The following is a 17,500-nucleotide window of genomic DNA, read 5'->3' as shown; positions in this document are numbered from 1 at the left end:
GAAAGAAAAGCTGTTTCTGATATATCAATTTCAGATGCTGGTTTGGACAAAACTCCTTTAAACTCTTTAACTACCCCCACCAAGAACAAAATGTTTGTATTGCATTTCTTAACTCGTAATGTTGCTAGTTAACACACTCAATGCTTTTTTAACACATCCCATAATTTCTAAAATAACAGCCTCTACCAAATGGTCAATATGTCGGTTTATGGTGAAAGTACCGGGCTTAATACATATACTATAATAAATCTGAAAATATGAAGTATAAGACCAAATCATTTTCCAAAATATAAAAAAAAAAAACAATAAATACTAAATCACCTTTTTTAAGAGTTTAAAATATAATCAGAATCAAGTGTTGTGGTGCAACAGGATGTTTGATTTTTGATTTATTTTGTAAACTAACATGCTGTTTGTGTAAGCCATTATTTATAACAGTCAAAACACGGTCAACCATTTGGTAGAGGGCCAGTCAAAGGGTTAATATGGAAAATACTCCTTCTATTGCCGTTGCTTTTATTTAGGACACGACTTAAATCAGCCTTTAGGCTCGATAGTTTGGCACACTCTTGTTGGTGTCTTCAATCTGGCAACCTGCGCTTGCATGTGTTTTTTTTTTATTCTTTTTTTTATTGAACATTTTGATTTTGAGCAAAGCCCGAGATCCACCATACAAAATATGTCAAATAAAATAAAAACAGTGTTATTGTAATAATAAGTACAAAATCAGGATTGAAACATAAAGGATACAGTCTCTCTCATATTTGACCAAAATTGTACAGTTTTTTTTTTACTGGCTCCATTTATTTTGGCTGTGGTGTATTCCAGACAAATAATGTCCAGTAGATACAGCCTCCAGGATAGATCGGTTGGAGCAGATAAATCTAGCCATAGTTTCAGGATTGTTTTTTTTTTTTTGCAGCAGTCAGAACAACTGAGTGCTTATTTGGTTGATGGATAAGGAGAGGGATGAATTGTCCAGCATAAGAAAAAGCAATGGGTCGCATTGGAACTGAGTTTCCATTAGTTCTGATAAAAAGTCTCGTACCTTGGGTCCAGAATAGTGCAATTTGGGGACATCCCCAGAACATGTGTATATAAGTACCTTGTGTAGAGTTGTTGCATAAGTGACAAAAGGTCTGATTTTAAATAACAGGTATGGGGTCGCTTGCATGTGTTTTGAACCAGGAGTGCAATACTTAGTTCAACCACTGGGGGTCAAACTTGCATTCATTCATTCATTTTCTTGTCGGCTTAGTCCCTTTAATAATCTGGGGTAGCCACAGCGGAATGAACCGCCAACTTATCCAGCAAGTTTTTTTTTTTTTATGCAGCGGATGCCCTTCCAGCCACAACCCATCTCTGGGAAACATACACACACACATTCACACACACACACACACTCGTACACTATGGACAATTTAGCCTACCCAATTCACCTGTACCGCATGTGTTTGGACTGTGGGGGAAACCGGAGCACCCTGAGGAAACCCACGCGAACGCAGGGAGAATATGCAAACTCCACACAGAAACACCAACTGAGCTGAGGCTCGAACCAGCGACCTTCTTGCTGTGAGGTGACAGCACTTCCTACTGCGCCACTGCTTTGCTCCTCAAACTTACATACTGCACCCTAATATCAACTTTTAAATTATATTCTTTTAGTTGTATCATTAAATCAAAAATGTAAAAGTGTACTTGAGTACACTAAAAATATATTTAAATACAATTTTTATTTTCTTTTTTTATCTTTATTTTCTTGTCTTATTTTTTGTGCTAAATAAAGTGCCAAATAATTACACTATAAATATACTATACACTGTAAATATGCTAATTAATACAATGTTGGCATTTAATGTTGCAAATGCTTTATATAAAAAGTTTACATTTCAAACCTGCAGCATCCTTAACGTGCCCAGATTAAATGCTGGTGATTGGCTGCAGCGGGGCTGTATTGAAAATCAATAGTTTACGGCGGTTACGCCCACTCGCTCATAGCTTGTCAAATGTGAGGCTGTAATGCGTACACTACTACACTTAAAATCATTTTTGCATTGTTTGACTGCAAGAAGATCCACACAATTGTATTGTTAAATGTTTGCTGCCTTTTTCTACTGTGGAGAAAGATTAGATTTACTGGATGTGCATTTTTCAATCCCCATTGAAGGAACCAAAAACAGTCAAAATAAGTCCATGTGATATATGAAGCTGGGAGAATACTCCTGTGTGCAAGGAAAACAAAAACAACTTTATTCAACGATTTATCTATGGGAGGATCAGAAAGCTCTTGGATTAAATCCAAAATATCTTCATTTGAAGATAATTAATGACAGAATTTCAATTTTTGGGTGAACTAAACGTTTACGCAGCAGTAAGCGTCACAAATACTTAAAATTGATCGACTTAAAACTGCTTGAACTTTATTAAAACGGTTTGCACTAATATATTGTGTGAACTACACTTTGTTCATTTTGTGCTTTTGTTCCTTTATTTATTGGTCTTGATCACAAACATCCTGAAAAAAATAAAACCAAAGTTTCTCTGAGATTATGAGTTATGTAATCTTGTTAAAATATATTTCTTAAAATAAAAGTATTGAAAAAAGTATCGTTTGGAACAGGTATCGAATTTAGGGTATCGGTATCTAAAATTTTGAAACGATACCCAGCCCTAACTACCTTCTGCGCCACTGCTTCACCCCTCAAACTTTCATACTGCACCTTAATATCAACTTTTCAGTGGTACTCTTTTGGTTGTATCATTAAATCAAAAATGTAAAAGTGTACTTGAGTACAGTAAAATATATATTTAAATACAATTTTCAAGTACTGTCCTACTTTTTGTGCTAAATGAAGTGCCAAATATTCACTATAAAATACGATAAATATGCTAATTACGCTATAAATGTACTTTACACTGTAAATATACTAATAAATACAATGCTTGCATTTAATGTTGCAGATGCTTCTTATAAAAAGTTTACATTAAAAAAAATGTAAAATGTTTCAAGCACAAGAAAATAAAAATACGAACTTATTTTTAGTTGCATGATCTGCCGTGTTTCTCTGAACAATATGAGAAATAAAAACAGGCACAAAAGAGTCGTTCAGTTTGAGTATAAAGCTGTAAAAATGACCCACTGCAATCATTTTATGCAAAATTCTTGAGATAATATGTATAATATATAATATGTGTCTGGGATGCAGAGATGTTGAAGGTGCCATTTGAGATGTTTAGATGCATGTCAGATTCCCACAATGCACATGTTGCATTTATAAACGAGACATTAATGCACACGTTTAAACCTCATTCTCCTGATAATATACAGATCTAATATTGCAGCTCTAATCTGGTTGGGATTTGTGGCGGATCACGTCTGTTTAATGTGTGTGATGTTTATTCCTCTTTAAGTCCTGTCAATGATCATCATTTCCAGTTATAGCCCGGAGTAATACCTGCTGAGCATTAAAGCACAACGTGTCGAGTTCGTCTGGAGTTTATTTGCTTCGCTCTGAGCTAGTCATCCAGCTGTGTGTGTGCTGATGCTTTTTGTTTGTGGTGTTTAAGGATCGTGTTAGTCACTGAACACAAAAAAAAAGATGTACAGCAGTGTCTCCATTAGAGATCTCGCGTTCATCTGATGGATTACAGCGTCTGTGCGCTCCAGTTTATCAAACACTCTCAACATCTGCTCGGCCTGTGATCATTATAATTACAGTGATTGATAGCACCACCACACAGGGGACCAGTTCAATCTTCTGCTTATGTGTGCTTGAAGTAACTTTTGAGCTTATTTTGTTGAGTGGTTGTCAGGTTGTTAGGGTGTTGGGAGTTGTTGTTAGGGTGCTGTGCAATTTTAACAGTATGTTATGTGTTTGTTATGTGTTTGATATAGTGTTGTAGGGGTGTAAACGGGTTGTTATGTGGTTGCTAGGGTGTTGGGAGTTGTTGTTAGGGTCTTGTGCAATGTTAACTGGTTGTTATGTGGTTGTTTTGTGGTGTTTAGTGTGTTGTAGGCTGGTGAAAGGTTGTTATGTGTTTGATATAGTGTTGTAGGGGTGTAAACGGGTTGTTATGTGGTTGCTAGGGTGTTGGGAGTTGTTGTTAGGGTCTTGTGCAATGTTAACTGGTTGTTATGTGGTTGTTTTGTGGTGGTTAGTGTGTTGTAGGCTGGTGAAAGGTTGTTATGTGTTTGCTGTAGTGTTGTAGGGTTGTAAACGGGTTGTTATGTGGTTGCTAGGGTGTTGGGAGTTGTTGTTAGGGTGTTGTGCAATGTTAACCGGTTGTTTTGTGGTGGTTAGTGTGTTGTAGGCTGGTGAAAGTTTGTTATGTGTTTGATATAGTGTTGTAGGGATGTAAACGGGTTGTTATGTGGTTGCTAGGGTGTTGGGAGTTGTTGTTAGGGTGTTGTGCAATGTTAACTGGTTGTTATGTGGTTGTTTTGTAGTGGTTAGTGTATTGAAGGCTGGTGAAAGGTTGTTATGTGTTTGCTGTAGTGTTGTAGGGGTGTAAACGGGTTGTTATGTGGTTGCTAGAGTATTGGGAGTTGTTGTTAGGGTGTTGTGGGCTGTACATAGGTTGTTATGTGGTGTTTAGTGTGTTGTAGGCTGGTGAAAGGTTGTTATGTGTTTGTTATAGTGTTGTGAGGATGTAAATAGGTTGTTATGTGGTTGCTAGGGTGTTGGGAGTGGTTGTTAGGGTCTTGTGCAATGTTAACAGGTTGTTATCTGGTTGTTATGTAGTGATTTGTGTGTTTTGGGCTGTTGATGTTGCTATATGTTTGCTATAGTATTGTGGGGATGTAAACAGGTTTATTATGTGGTTGCTAGGGTGTTGGAAGTGGTTGTTAGGGTGTTGTGCAATGTTAACAGGTTATTATTTGGTTGTTATGTGGTGGTTAGTGTGTTGTAGGCTGATGAAAGGTTGTTATGTGTTTGCTATAGTGTTGTAGGGATGTAAACGGGTTGTTATGTGGTTGCTAGGGTGTTGGGAGTTGTTGTTAGGGTGTTGTGGGCTGTACACAGATTGTTATGTGGTGGTTAGTGTGTTGTTGGCTGGTGAAAGGTTGTTATGTGTTTGTTATAGTGTTGTGGGGATGTAAACAGGTTATTATGCGGTTGTTAGGGTGTTGGGAGTTGTTGTTAGGGTGTTGTGCAATGTTAACAGGTTGTTATCTGGTTGGTAGGGTGTTGGGAGTTGTTGTTAAGGTGTTGTGGGCTGTTAACAGGTTTTTATGTGGTTGTTATGTGGTGGTTAGTGTGTTGGAGGTTGGTGAAAGGTTGTTATATGTTTGATATAGTGTCGTAGGGATGTAGACAGGTTGTAATGTGGTTGTTAGGGTGTTGGGAGTGGTTTTTAGGGTGTTGTGGGATGGTGACATCTTATAATGTGGTTGTTAGGGTAGTGTTGGTGGTTGACGGTGCTTTATGGTTGTTGACAAGTTGTTACGTGATTGTTAAGGTGTTGTGGAGTTGGCAGGTTGTTATTTGGTTGTTAGGGTGTTGTGGAGTGTTGACTAATTGTTAGGGTGTTGTGCACTATTGACAGGTTGTTATGCAGTTGTTAGGGTCCTGTGGAGTTGACAGGTTGTTACGTAGTTGTTAGGGTGTTGTTAGCGGTTGACAGTGATGTATGGTTGTTGAAAGGTGTTTATGTGTTTGCTATAGTGTTGTAGAGAGTTAACAGGTTGTGGAACGTTGACGTTGCCATGTGGTTGTTAGGGTGTTGTGGAGTGTTGACTGATTGTTAGGGTGTTGTGGGTTGTTGACAAGTTGTTACATGATTGTTAGGGTGTTGTGGAGTTGGCAGGTTGTTATGGGGTTGTAAGGGTGTTGTGGAGTGTTGACTAATTGTTAGGGTGTTGTGCACTGTTGACGGGTTGTTACGCAGTTAATAGGGTGTTGTGGAGTTGACAGGTTGTTGCGCAGTTGTTAGGGTGCTGTGGAGTTGACAGGTTGTTGCGCAGTTGTTAGGGTGCTGTGGAGTTGATAGGTTGTTACGTAGTTGTTAGGGTGTTGTTGGCGGTTGACAGTGATGTATGGTTGTTGACAGGTTTTTATGTGTTTGCTATAGTGTTGTAAAGAGTTAACAGGTTGTGGAATGTTGACGTTGCCATGTGGTTGTTAGGGTGTTGTGGAGTGTTGACTGATTGTTAGGGTGTTGTTGGTTGTTGACAAGTTGTTACGTGGTTGTTAGGGTGTTGTGGAGTTGGCAGGTTATGTGGTTGTTAGGGTGTTGTGGAGTGTTGACTGATTGTTAGTGTGTTGTGCACTGTTTACAGGTTGTTACGCAGTTGTTAGGGTGTTGTGGAGTTGACAGGTTGTTATGTAGTTGTTAGGGTGTGTTTATTCTGAATCAATGTCCTAAAAGTAGCAAAACCTAAACTTCACTTATAGAACTTTACTAAAACTTGTTTATTCTGGTCATGTTCATTTAATGAATATTCAGTGGAGTGAATGACAGGCTCCTCCCACAACAGTGTTTGTGTAAAGTGCTCAGGTGAAGTGTGTGAAAGGCTGCTGGTGTCTGTTCACTCTGACTGCTATCATCCAAACTTATTAAACCAAATTTTGTTTTTGCCTCCTTTATTTTCATTAAAAACAAACCTCAGGTCGTTTGTCTGCTATTATGATAAACATAATTAATTAATGGGTGCATTGTAAAAGCACTATACAAATAAAGCTGAATTGAATGTTATTGAAAACAGGTTTGTGCTAACCCTTTGTCAGCTCTGAAATGATTGATGTCCAAGTCACTCTTTGCAGTTATCTTCCATCCAATTAATTCAATTCAATTCCTTTTTGTTTCTATTGTGCTTTTTATAATGAAGATTGTGTTAAAGCAATATATGAAAGATTTAAAACAGGATATGTTCTAACTTAACATAATATTTGATACTGATTCCTATAGAATAGAATAGAATAGAATAGAATAGAATAGGGTAATAGTGCAGTGCTGTATGTGAGCAGCAGGAATGAGTCATAGAAGCTGAAGGAAATGCAGATCTTCAGCGCCCTCTTCTGCTCACTTATAAAAATGCTTTGGTTGTAAACATGGTTTTAAGTAGTTGCTTTTAATTAAAAGTATTTTCGATTTTATGAGTTATTTGCACAGAAATGTCTGTTTAAAAAGTATCAGATGCCCCAGTAAACAAATTTTAAAGCTGTAATTTTATAAATGCACGTGTGGATATATATACATAGGGCTACATGGTATTGAAAATAAAATAAAAAATGCAATAAATATTGAGATATGGGCATAATTTCTCAAGATGACTAATAATTAGATTTTTAACATCAAATTAATTCATATTAATTTGATTTAACAGTGATTGGATGATTGTAGGCGAGTGCATCTGCATAAAATATAGAAAATTACAGAAAATAAACATAATAAAATGAATCAAAGTGCTGATAAAAACAACAGAACACAGACAAAAATGAAATAAATGGTTTTCGCTGGAGTGTTGAAATACACTAAAGTTTGATAATTACATGCAAAATAACACTGCATAGTCTTTATTGTATAAATAAACACAGTTAATATTTGTTAAAGCTGCAAACTTCATAATTTCTTGTATTCGAATGGTTTAAATTAGCTTGAAATTGTAAAGTCAGAGGTCTTAAAAACACATCTTCACACACTGTTGGATTATAGTGTTATGAGCTGTATTTTATGCTTAGTTTGGCATTGCAGATCCAGTGATGTGACTATTGTAGATTCACACGTTGCAATATTGATGCTGAAGCTATATATGCTGCACCCCTAGTTATATGTCACTTAACATTTTTAAAGCTGTGATCATGTAAATGATCAACATCATGTATATAGAGACGCGCTGATGTGTGCTGTTCTCCACTGTTCCTCAGAGGACGTGCTGTCGAAGGATGCTGGAGAATGTGCAATATGTCTGGAGGAGCTGCTGCAGGGAGACACCATCGCACGCCTGCCCTGCCTCTGCATTTATCACAAAGGGTAAAGACCCTCATGCTCGTCTGTCTGTCTGTCTGTCTGTGTGTGTGTGTGTGTGTGTGTGTCTGTCTGTGTGTGTGTGTCTATGTGTGTTCTCTGACATCATCTCTGCTCTCTCTGCAGCTGTATTGACGAGTGGTTTGAAGTGAACCGATCGTGTCCTGAACATCCTGCAGATTAAAGCGCCTCTCTCACCTTTTTTGCACAGGTGACACACACACACACAAGCACACACACACATACACATATAGTGTTTATATTAGTGTTCGTGTTTATATTCCTTAGCACACTTTACACTGTACTCTAACTCATGTAAAGGCACAGCTTTTGGTGTGCTTCAGTGGTTTGTGCATCACACAGGTTTATTAACAGTTGTGCCTCAATCGACAAGAAGACAAGTTTAATTTAGGCAAGGCAAGGCAAGTTTATTTATATAGCACATTTCATACACAGTGGCAATTCAAAGTGCTTTACATAAACAAGAATAAAAGAAACAAGTAAAATAAAAATAAATAATAAAAATGAGTAAAAAATAAATAAATATTAATAAATAGAAATATTTATTAATATATATTTATTATATTTTTTAAAAATAAAATATATATATTTATTAATAATAAATATTAATACATATAAAAATAAATACTAATATTTAAATATTAAAACAATTAGAATTAATTTATGAGATTTTAAATTAGTTAATGTCTCCCTGCATTAATTACATGCCTTCTATTTAGGATTTTCCCTAATAAATTTGTTTTTGTCTGGGTGGGCCAGCCTCCAGTGTGAGTGGGCCACCTCGACCCTTATGTAGCCTCGCCTCTAAAGCAAACTATAGAGTGGAGGAACTATGACGTCAATTTGCATGCAAAAACCCGGAAGCGAGTTAGCATTTTAGCACTTCCGGTTCCCTCATCCCAAAGTCAATGGGTTTTATGAATGGGGTTTCAGTAAAATTGCTTAAATAAGGTCCGTGGCTAACACAAACTCAAGATATTTTCAAGTTTCGTTCTATGACATAAAACACATCAGTTACAGCACACTCTTGAATTTTTAATTCGGCCATGCTTCTTTAAAAAGACGGTTGCTATCAAGTTGCTAAATGGGTCTACAGGCGGTGTCGGAGGCATTATACGTCATCGAGCTGATCTGGTCTGGAGCGCAGCTTGCTTGTGTTGGGCATTTGGATTTGTCTGTTATTTAACTATTTTTTATGAACAGTATTTTATAGTTTTTTGTGTTTTTCTAATTAAGAATTCAGATTGTGTGAAGATAATGTCTTTACATGTAAAGGCTGTCGAGACAGATTCATTTGTTGATCATTTATTTAAATTAAACTATAAGATACTGCTCACCAGTGCAGCCTGCCTCTCTCCTGCCCTCAGTAATGCAAACGTGTGAATAAATGTGTAAAAATACAGACATATTAACTGTAATTTTAACGTGATCAAGTGATTTTTCGTCTTTTTTTATTCATCTGAACACATTTTACTCACTCATAACTGCAATATTTACACTCCTCCATGAAACGTATAGCAGATGTGACTGTATGAGCTGATTTTCGCTGTACATCGTCACATAAAAGGAATATTTAATGTTGCTCTGTGTCCATCATGATGCAGCCATTTGATAGACTTGTTCCTCCTCACGCCTCATTTCTGTCATCTGTTAAGGTAAGCAGGCTGTGTGCGCGAGCGATACACTTATTTAAATATGTCTGATGAAAATACTATATAGGCAGATTTATACACGCAGTTTTAAAACTTTTAGAACAACCGCAAAGCAAAACAGATGTATTTCCCACGTAAAAATGATCCAAAAGGCACATATGTCTATGTATTTTTGCGTATTTATTTGTTTATAATATATAGCGTGGATTATAATATAATAAACAGAGAGATTAACTCTTTGTCATGGACATTATTTCTAAAAATAAGCTTGATAAGTTGTCTGTAGCATGGTGGGGCTGACGTCACAGACGAGCGCCCCGAGGGCGCTGTAGTCCGTTTATAGCCTAATGTTAGCTTTTTAACTCTTGCGTTTGCATTTAAGATCCAAAAGTGCTCCATGTTGTATTTTCGTGTGAGGATTATCCGGCTGGACAAAACGTATAAGTGTAATGAACAGTGTTTGAACACAGAGCTTATTATGTGCAATCTTCGAAAAACCTATGGGAAAATCCTATAGGGGTTTTCACGAGGGAACCAGTTTTATGCTAGCAGCCGATTCGCCTACAAGGTGACGTCATAGTTCCTCCACTCTATTACCGCTCTGTGTTACTTTTGGCTGCATATTGTAACAGGACGCAAACAAACGAGAGCAGCTTTCAGGCAAGAGCACATTTTTGATGCGAGCGGGAAACCGTGACTATGCTGAGAACTCGGAAATGGACGTTATGAAGTGCCTCGACTTTGAAGTGAGTCTGTCGCGAGGCATAATGAAAAGCTGGTGAATGAAATGTCAGAGGTGGCTTGTTGCTGGACAATTTGTATTCACCATCATTTGTTTGCACACATGGGGCCCTATCATACACCCCTGGCGCAATAGGGTGCAAGACGTGTTTGGTGTGATTGGTTGCTATTTTCAGAGCAGCGCAACAGTCATTTTCATGTTTTGCGCCCCGCTGTTTAAATAGCAAATCCATTTGTGCCACTTTGTGGACTCATGAGTGTGCTGGTCTAGAAAGGAGGTGTGTTAAGGTGTTGGTGCATTGCTATTTTGAGGAACTGAAATAGACCACTGACCAACTAAAAGTTAAAAAGACAACAAAAATCAGTCCTGTGATTCCTAATCAGATCACACATAGAAGGTAAATCGCATCATAATGAGCTACCTTTATAAATGCAGCAAACTGTTTGGAAGCATTTAAAGCAGGGGTCTCAAACTCAATTTACCTGGGGGCCGCAGGAGGCAAAGTCTGGGTGAGGCTGGGCCGCATAAGGGATTTCACACAAAAAAAGTCCTCAAATGTCATTATTAACAGTTTTAATTATTTCTTCTGAACATGAAGTGTCCTGAACATTAATAGAACATTGAGTGAAGATTATGAACAGTTCTTCTGAACATGGCATCTTTTGCCTACTCCTTGCTGCCAGAGACTTGACAGCGCTTCTTCTCACAAATCTTATATATGTATATATATGTATAAATAAAACACCCCCACCCCACTCCAGTCACATCAGTCTGTACCAGTCTGTATCTACCTATAATATATATAAGATACAGGCTGTAGCTAGGTAGGTGGCAGGCTGCAGATAGGTATCTAAGTGGCAGGCAGGGGCGGGAACAGCTTACCTTGGTTCTGGCCGGCGCGAGTTCCCTCCCTGCCTGGTTTATACTTCTGCGTCAAGTGACCGGCGCAACTCACGGCGCAGGCAACGCGTGCAGCTGTGCATTTATACTTCTGCGCGCTGTCTCTGTTGGTCTGCATTAACACTTCCGAAACGCTAGTGGGCAGTGAGGTGTAAATGTTCCTCTGTGTCGAGTTTCTTCGCTTCTGTTTTGCTATTCTGAACACTTCCTGGATGTACAAGTGACTCAAACTCGCTCATTTTGAGGCAGGAACCGGCGGACGTGCAACAACTTTAACCATGAGGTAAACACAGAACAAAACTTTCCATCCGGAGCTCCTTCACGGGACTCCACACTTGTAAACAATCGCTCGCGCCATTCTCGCGGCTCTCGGTCCCGCCCAGACTTGTCGGCGCTAGCAAGCCGACCAATCACAGAGCTTGCGCTACGCATCGTTGCGACGTGTAGTTACAATTTTTGAGAGGTGCACGTCAGTGACGGCGACGGCCACGGCGAAGGGCTATGCGTCAGCGCCGTAGCCTACGCCGGTGTTTGACGCAGAAGTATAAATCAACACTTCCCGCCCGTCACAGCGTCTAACAAAGGGGCGGGGTGCGTGGTGACGTCACCGGCATCCCCGCCCCTTTGTTTACACGACGGGCGGGGAATGCCAGTGACCGATGTGTACGGATAGAATCAGCGGAGCGGGGAGCGCTCTCTCTCCCCGCTCCGCTGATTCTGTCAGTGTACAGCAGTCGGCGCGGGCCACAAAATATTGCACTGAGGGCCGCAAATGGCCCACGGGCCGCGAGTTTGAGACCCCTGATTTAAAGTGTCCAAGAAGATGTCCAAAATCTTCACACGGATTGACCCAGTTTAGATGCATGTCACTGATGAGAAGATGACGGATGTTTACTGTATGATGACCCAAATGGCCTTAAACACCCAGCAGGCACAAGACGTCAACATGACATCAGACTGAGGTTGTACAATAACGTCATGGAGACGCTGCATTTTGTTTGGAAATGAAAATCGGGTTGACATCAGAACTCCACGTCAGACCAACGTCAATGTCCAACCTAAAAGCAACCAAATATCAACGTCTAATGATGTCACAGCTTAAAGTTGTGTGGACGTTACCACTATGACGTCTATTAGACGTTAGATTTTGGTTGCCATAACTGATGAGTAAATATCATTTGACATCAATATGACGTTGGTTTAAGATGTTGGCTCGACGATTTTAGTCAATTTAACCAAATATCAACGTCATTATTGGACATCAAAATAACGTTGCACTTAGCCATTGAATTTTGGTCACCTGACATCACAACCTAAATCTAACCTAATATTAACGTCTTATGATGTTGTGTGTCTGCTGGACAATAACTTAAGGCACTACAGAATGTTTACACACACGGTCAAATTACATGGTAATGCATCAACTTTTCCCAGGACAATACTCACTACTCACTCTTGAGTACTTTAAATAAGTCTACTTTTTACTCATACTTTTAGTAAAAATTACAACAGATATTTTATTTAGGCAAGTAATGGTACTTTTACTTGAGTATGATATTTCAGTACTCTTACCACCACTGGATAATGGCATCAAATCCGAAATGGACATCAAGACCTGACAGTGTCAACGGGGCCTTAAAGGGTCATGACACCACCCACTTTCGGTTAAAGTCTACTTCAGAATTTTTTCAAAAGATGCATGATTAATGGGCGTGGAGCTCCGCGAGCATCGGGCAGGAGTGGGCGTGGCCAGCAGGGGAGAAAGGGAGCGAACAACTGTTGTTGTCAGTTAGCTCACAAACTGAGACACAAACCGTGAGGAGATGCATGAGTTTATAGTTTACAAAGTTAAAATGCAAAGAAATAAACAGTGATTTAATGCCCTGCTACATTTGTTATTCGTAATTTCATATACACATAACCACAATTTATATCATTATAAAGATAAGTGTGTTCATGTAAACACTATAAATGAGTTCTGGCTGTGTTTTGAGCAGAACGTGCTGTAAATCAACCAGAGTCTCATCTCTCATTCCCCTTAAAGGTTCAGGACACCCTGGAGAACTTTTTTTTATAAATTAACAGATTTGTGTGTGTTGAGCATCAGTTAAGACAATGTTAGCACCTGTCAGCTTTAATTGTGGGGGAAACTGGATAATTTTGAGCTTTTGTCAGCTAATTTTAGCTTCCGGGTTTAAAATGATTTTTGGGGTGGATCAAAATCGGCGACGTAGCGCAGAACTGCAAGTGCAATGATGACGCGTCGGTTTCTCATTATTATTCAAAGCGGAGTTTTCTTATCCTATGAGAAGAGGCGGCTGCTTAATTATTCATGAGACCTGCCAGAGTCAAGCCCGAGCTGTGAGACACGTCACAGACCCACGGCACGGGCACACAGTATTTAGCTGTTCATGAAGGCTCATATGCGTTTGTTTCCATGATCCACGGGGTTTGTTGCATGTTTTCCCCCGTGATCTTGTCAGGGCCGATCATACAGCAAAGCTGTGTGTGTGCTGCAAGCATTTTTGTCGCAAGAGCAGCACGAGAATTAGAGAATGGCGGACGCTGCCTTTTATCAGGAGTTCGTTCACTGTGCTGCCGTGTTCGCCTAAATCCTCCAGATTACCAGCAGGGCTAATGGTTAAAATAGACAGGTCAGGAGAGTCTGCTGGATACGGGGATTGAGGGAGAATCCTCATTTATAGTGTTTACATGAACACACTTATCTTTATAATGATATAAATTGTGGTTGTGTGTATATGAAATTACGAATAACAAATGTAGCAGGGCATTAAATTACAGTTCATTTCTTTGCATTTTAACTTTGTGAACTATAAACTCATGCGTCTCCTCACGGTTTGTCTCATTTTGTGAGCTAGCTTCGTTCGCTCACGTTCTCCCCTGCTGGCCACGCCCACTCCTGCCCGATGCTCGCGGAGCTCCGCCCATTAATCATGCATCTTTTGAAAAAATTATAAGTAGACTTTAACCGAAAGTGGGGGGTGTCATGACCCTTTAAAAACGAAATGGCCAAAATCACATATAGTGCCATGACTAACACAAACTGCTGTTGAACACCGGAGGAAACTAGAGTCGACTGTTGACTAATGGTGTTAATCAAACTGTGTTATAACATGAAACTCATGTAAACACCATATTAATACATAAGGCAAACAATTAGATCACTGATGTCCAACTGATGTAAGCATAGTCAGTGTCAGATTTAACAGTGTGTGTGTGTGTGTGTTGTTTTGTGTCTGCAGCCTCTCCCGCTGGTGAGACGCCTCCTGTCCTGCTAAAGGGACAGTAATGTGAATCCTCTTCCTCCTCATAGACACTGTGACCGAGCGGGACGTCCCGATAAGAGAACTCGGCCCTTCCTAGTCGCCATATTAACCCTAGTGTGCCAAAACTCATTCAGGGAAACTGGCAGTCATCATACTGGCTGCTTTCTGCTCTCTGATTGGCCGGACTTGAGGTCAGCTGACTCCCATCTCGTTGCTGATTGGACGACGGGTTGATTGTTCTGCTAAATGGGACCGTGTCTCTCAGTGCCTTAATTTTCAGATGCGGCGGGCAGAAAAAGCTGCGTTTGGGACAGCAGAAGGGCTGGATGGAAACGTCTGGATATGAAGGATGTGTTTCCTGATTCAGGACGGCTCCGTGCCACGGCCTGTGTTTGCCCCGCACACTGGAAAAAGCCATTAGTTACTTTACTTTAAAGCTGTGAGTCAAGCCATTGCTTTAAAAGCTGCACGATGATTCTACTTTAAAAATAAACATAGTCAGTAAACCCACTGACTCTAAACGTTTATAACTATACACTTAGTTTGTGACCGTAATAATTAAAGGCAGCGAGTTTCCTCTGTCTTTGTTGAGTAAAGTCAACTAATGGCGTTTTACAGTGTTGATCTCCAGTCTGGTAGCAATAGCTGGATCTTCATCTCTGCAGCTTTTATGCAAGTCAACATTTCAGATTTTTTCCTTCATGTCGAGATTATTCTGGGCCTTAATTCAGCACATCTCGTCCAGGTCAGAATCAGAAGAAGAAAAAGTGCTAAAGGATATTTTGCATAAAGAAAATAAAGTGTTTTTTTTTCTGGGAAATATAATGCAATGCAGTTATTTTTATTCAAATCAACATTAATTAAAGGCAGTACAACAAATACCGTGATGATATCATTAGATTGTGTGTGCGTGCATATGCAAAAGCTAAAACGCCATTTTATATATATATATATATATATATATATATATATATATATATATATATATATATATATATATATATATATATACACAGTTGAAGTGAGAATTATTAGCCCCCCTTTAAATTTTTTTAATTTTTTTAAATATTTTCCAAATGACGTTTAACAGAGCAAGGAAATGTTCACAGTATGTCTGATAATATTTTTTTCTTCTGGAGAAAGTCTTATTTGTTTTATTTAGCCTTTAATAAAAGCAGTTTATAATTTTTAAACACCATTTTTTAAGGTCAATATTATTAGCCCCTTTAAGCAATATTTGTTTTGGATAGTCTACAGAACAAACCATCGTTATACAATAACTTGACTAATCACCCTAACCTGCCGAGTTAACCATATTAACCTAGTTAAGCCTTTACATGTCACTTTAAGCTGCATAGAAGTGTCTTGAAGAATATTATTTAATGTCATCTTGGCAAAGATAAAATAAATCCATTATTATAAATGAGTTATTAAAACAATTATGTTTAAAAATGTGGTGAAAAAATCTGCTGTCCGTTAAACAGAAATTGGGGAAAATATAAACAAGCGGTCTAATAATTTCGGGGGGCTAATAATTCTCACTTCACCTGTGTGTGTGTTTGTGTTTGTGTGTGTGTTGTGTGTGGGTGTGGGTGTGGGTGTGGGTGGGTGTATGTGTATGTATGTATGTATGATTTATATATATATATATATATATATATATATATATATATATATATATATATATATATATATATATATATATATATATATATATATATGCAAGTGTGTATGTATATATAAAAATAATGGCCTGTGAAACCTTCAGTACGTGTGGTCATCAGACTTCACAAACAAGCAGAGGGAGAAAATCACAAGACATTGTCTCAGAAAAATAATTTCAGAATTTTTATTTTGCATAATATTGGTGTCAAATTGAAAACATATACTCAGGAGATGTGGCTTTAGACCTATTACTTTTCCGTGTTGCTCCAGAACATATTACACATATTTGTTTATGAAACAAATGTTTATTGCGGTGCAATATTTTTACATTACTTAAGCATTCATAACTTTTTTAAATTTTGAGCATTATAAACTCTAGATGATGGATAATAAAGCCCAGAGTGTCTTCTTTCCAATGATACATAAACTGTGAATGTAGACCAAATCATTCAGCAACTGTAAATGTTTTAGCTCGGGAAGATCGTTTTTGAGAAAGTGCCTCTGACGGTGAGGGAGAGAAGGACATCGATATAGCCTCAGAAAACTTTTTACAGTAATCTCATTTTGCATGCATTCGTCATCAAATTTAAAATATAAACTTATGAAATACTTGAGTTATAAGTCATATTTTTTCTAGGACATCACATTAATGTTTTCCTGTGTTTCTATATGGAAAACTAGTATTAAACTCAATACAATTTTTTTCCTCATAACTTCATGATGTATATCTTTTTTATTTTTTACATGTAACTTCACCTTTTACCACAGTAAAGCTCAAAGTGTCTTCTTTCCAATGATACCTAATTTGTGTTTGTAGCTTACTGGAGTCAGGAACTCTTTATTTAAAGTTAGGTGGGTGTAAATCCCCAAAATTAAGTGCTGGCTAACAGGTTAAAAAGTACAAAAGTGTTCCTCTTAAAATCTCTTGGTACTAATATATACTTTTGAGGTACCAATATGGACCCTTTAAGTACAAATGAGTCCCCTTTGAGAAGGTACCACACCAGTGACAGCTCGCGTACCTTTATTTCTGAGGGTTTAAATGCATTATTGTCATGTGGAAAATGCACGAGTCTCACAAACTGAATGCACAGGTCACATTTCAGGGAAGAGCGATAGAGATTTCATGACAATCAAACACAGTTATACAAGTGTTTTTAGACGATGAAAGTATTTTGATACTGCTCTTAATTAATGCTGATTGAATAGTGAAACAAATGTATTCCACTTATATTAATCATCATGGAGAAGAATATAAATGCATA

The 17,500-nt window shown here is 38.3% G+C and overlaps 1 protein-coding gene across 1 annotated transcript in view; it reads left to right on the top strand.

Annotated features, from left to right (window-relative positions):
* Positions 1–15,390, top strand: part of znrf2b (zinc and ring finger 2b) — a 73,196-nt gene extending 57,806 nt beyond the window's left edge. The window contains 3 exon segments of the mRNA NM_001076728.1: positions 7,869–7,974; positions 8,095–8,179; positions 14,547–15,390. Of these exon segments, the coding sequence (NP_001070196.1) occupies positions 7,869–7,974; positions 8,095–8,152 (164 nt within the window). The 3' untranslated portion in view covers positions 8,153–8,179; positions 14,547–15,390.
* Positions 15,391–17,500: the final 2,110 nt, after the last annotated feature.

Source organism: Danio rerio, chromosome 16, assembly GCF_049306965.1.
Source record: "Danio rerio strain Tuebingen ecotype United States chromosome 16, GRCz12tu, whole genome shotgun sequence".
Classification (NCBI taxonomy): Eukaryota; Metazoa; Chordata; class Actinopteri; order Cypriniformes; family Danionidae; genus Danio; species Danio rerio.
This window is presented reverse-complemented; position numbering and strand designations above follow the sequence as displayed.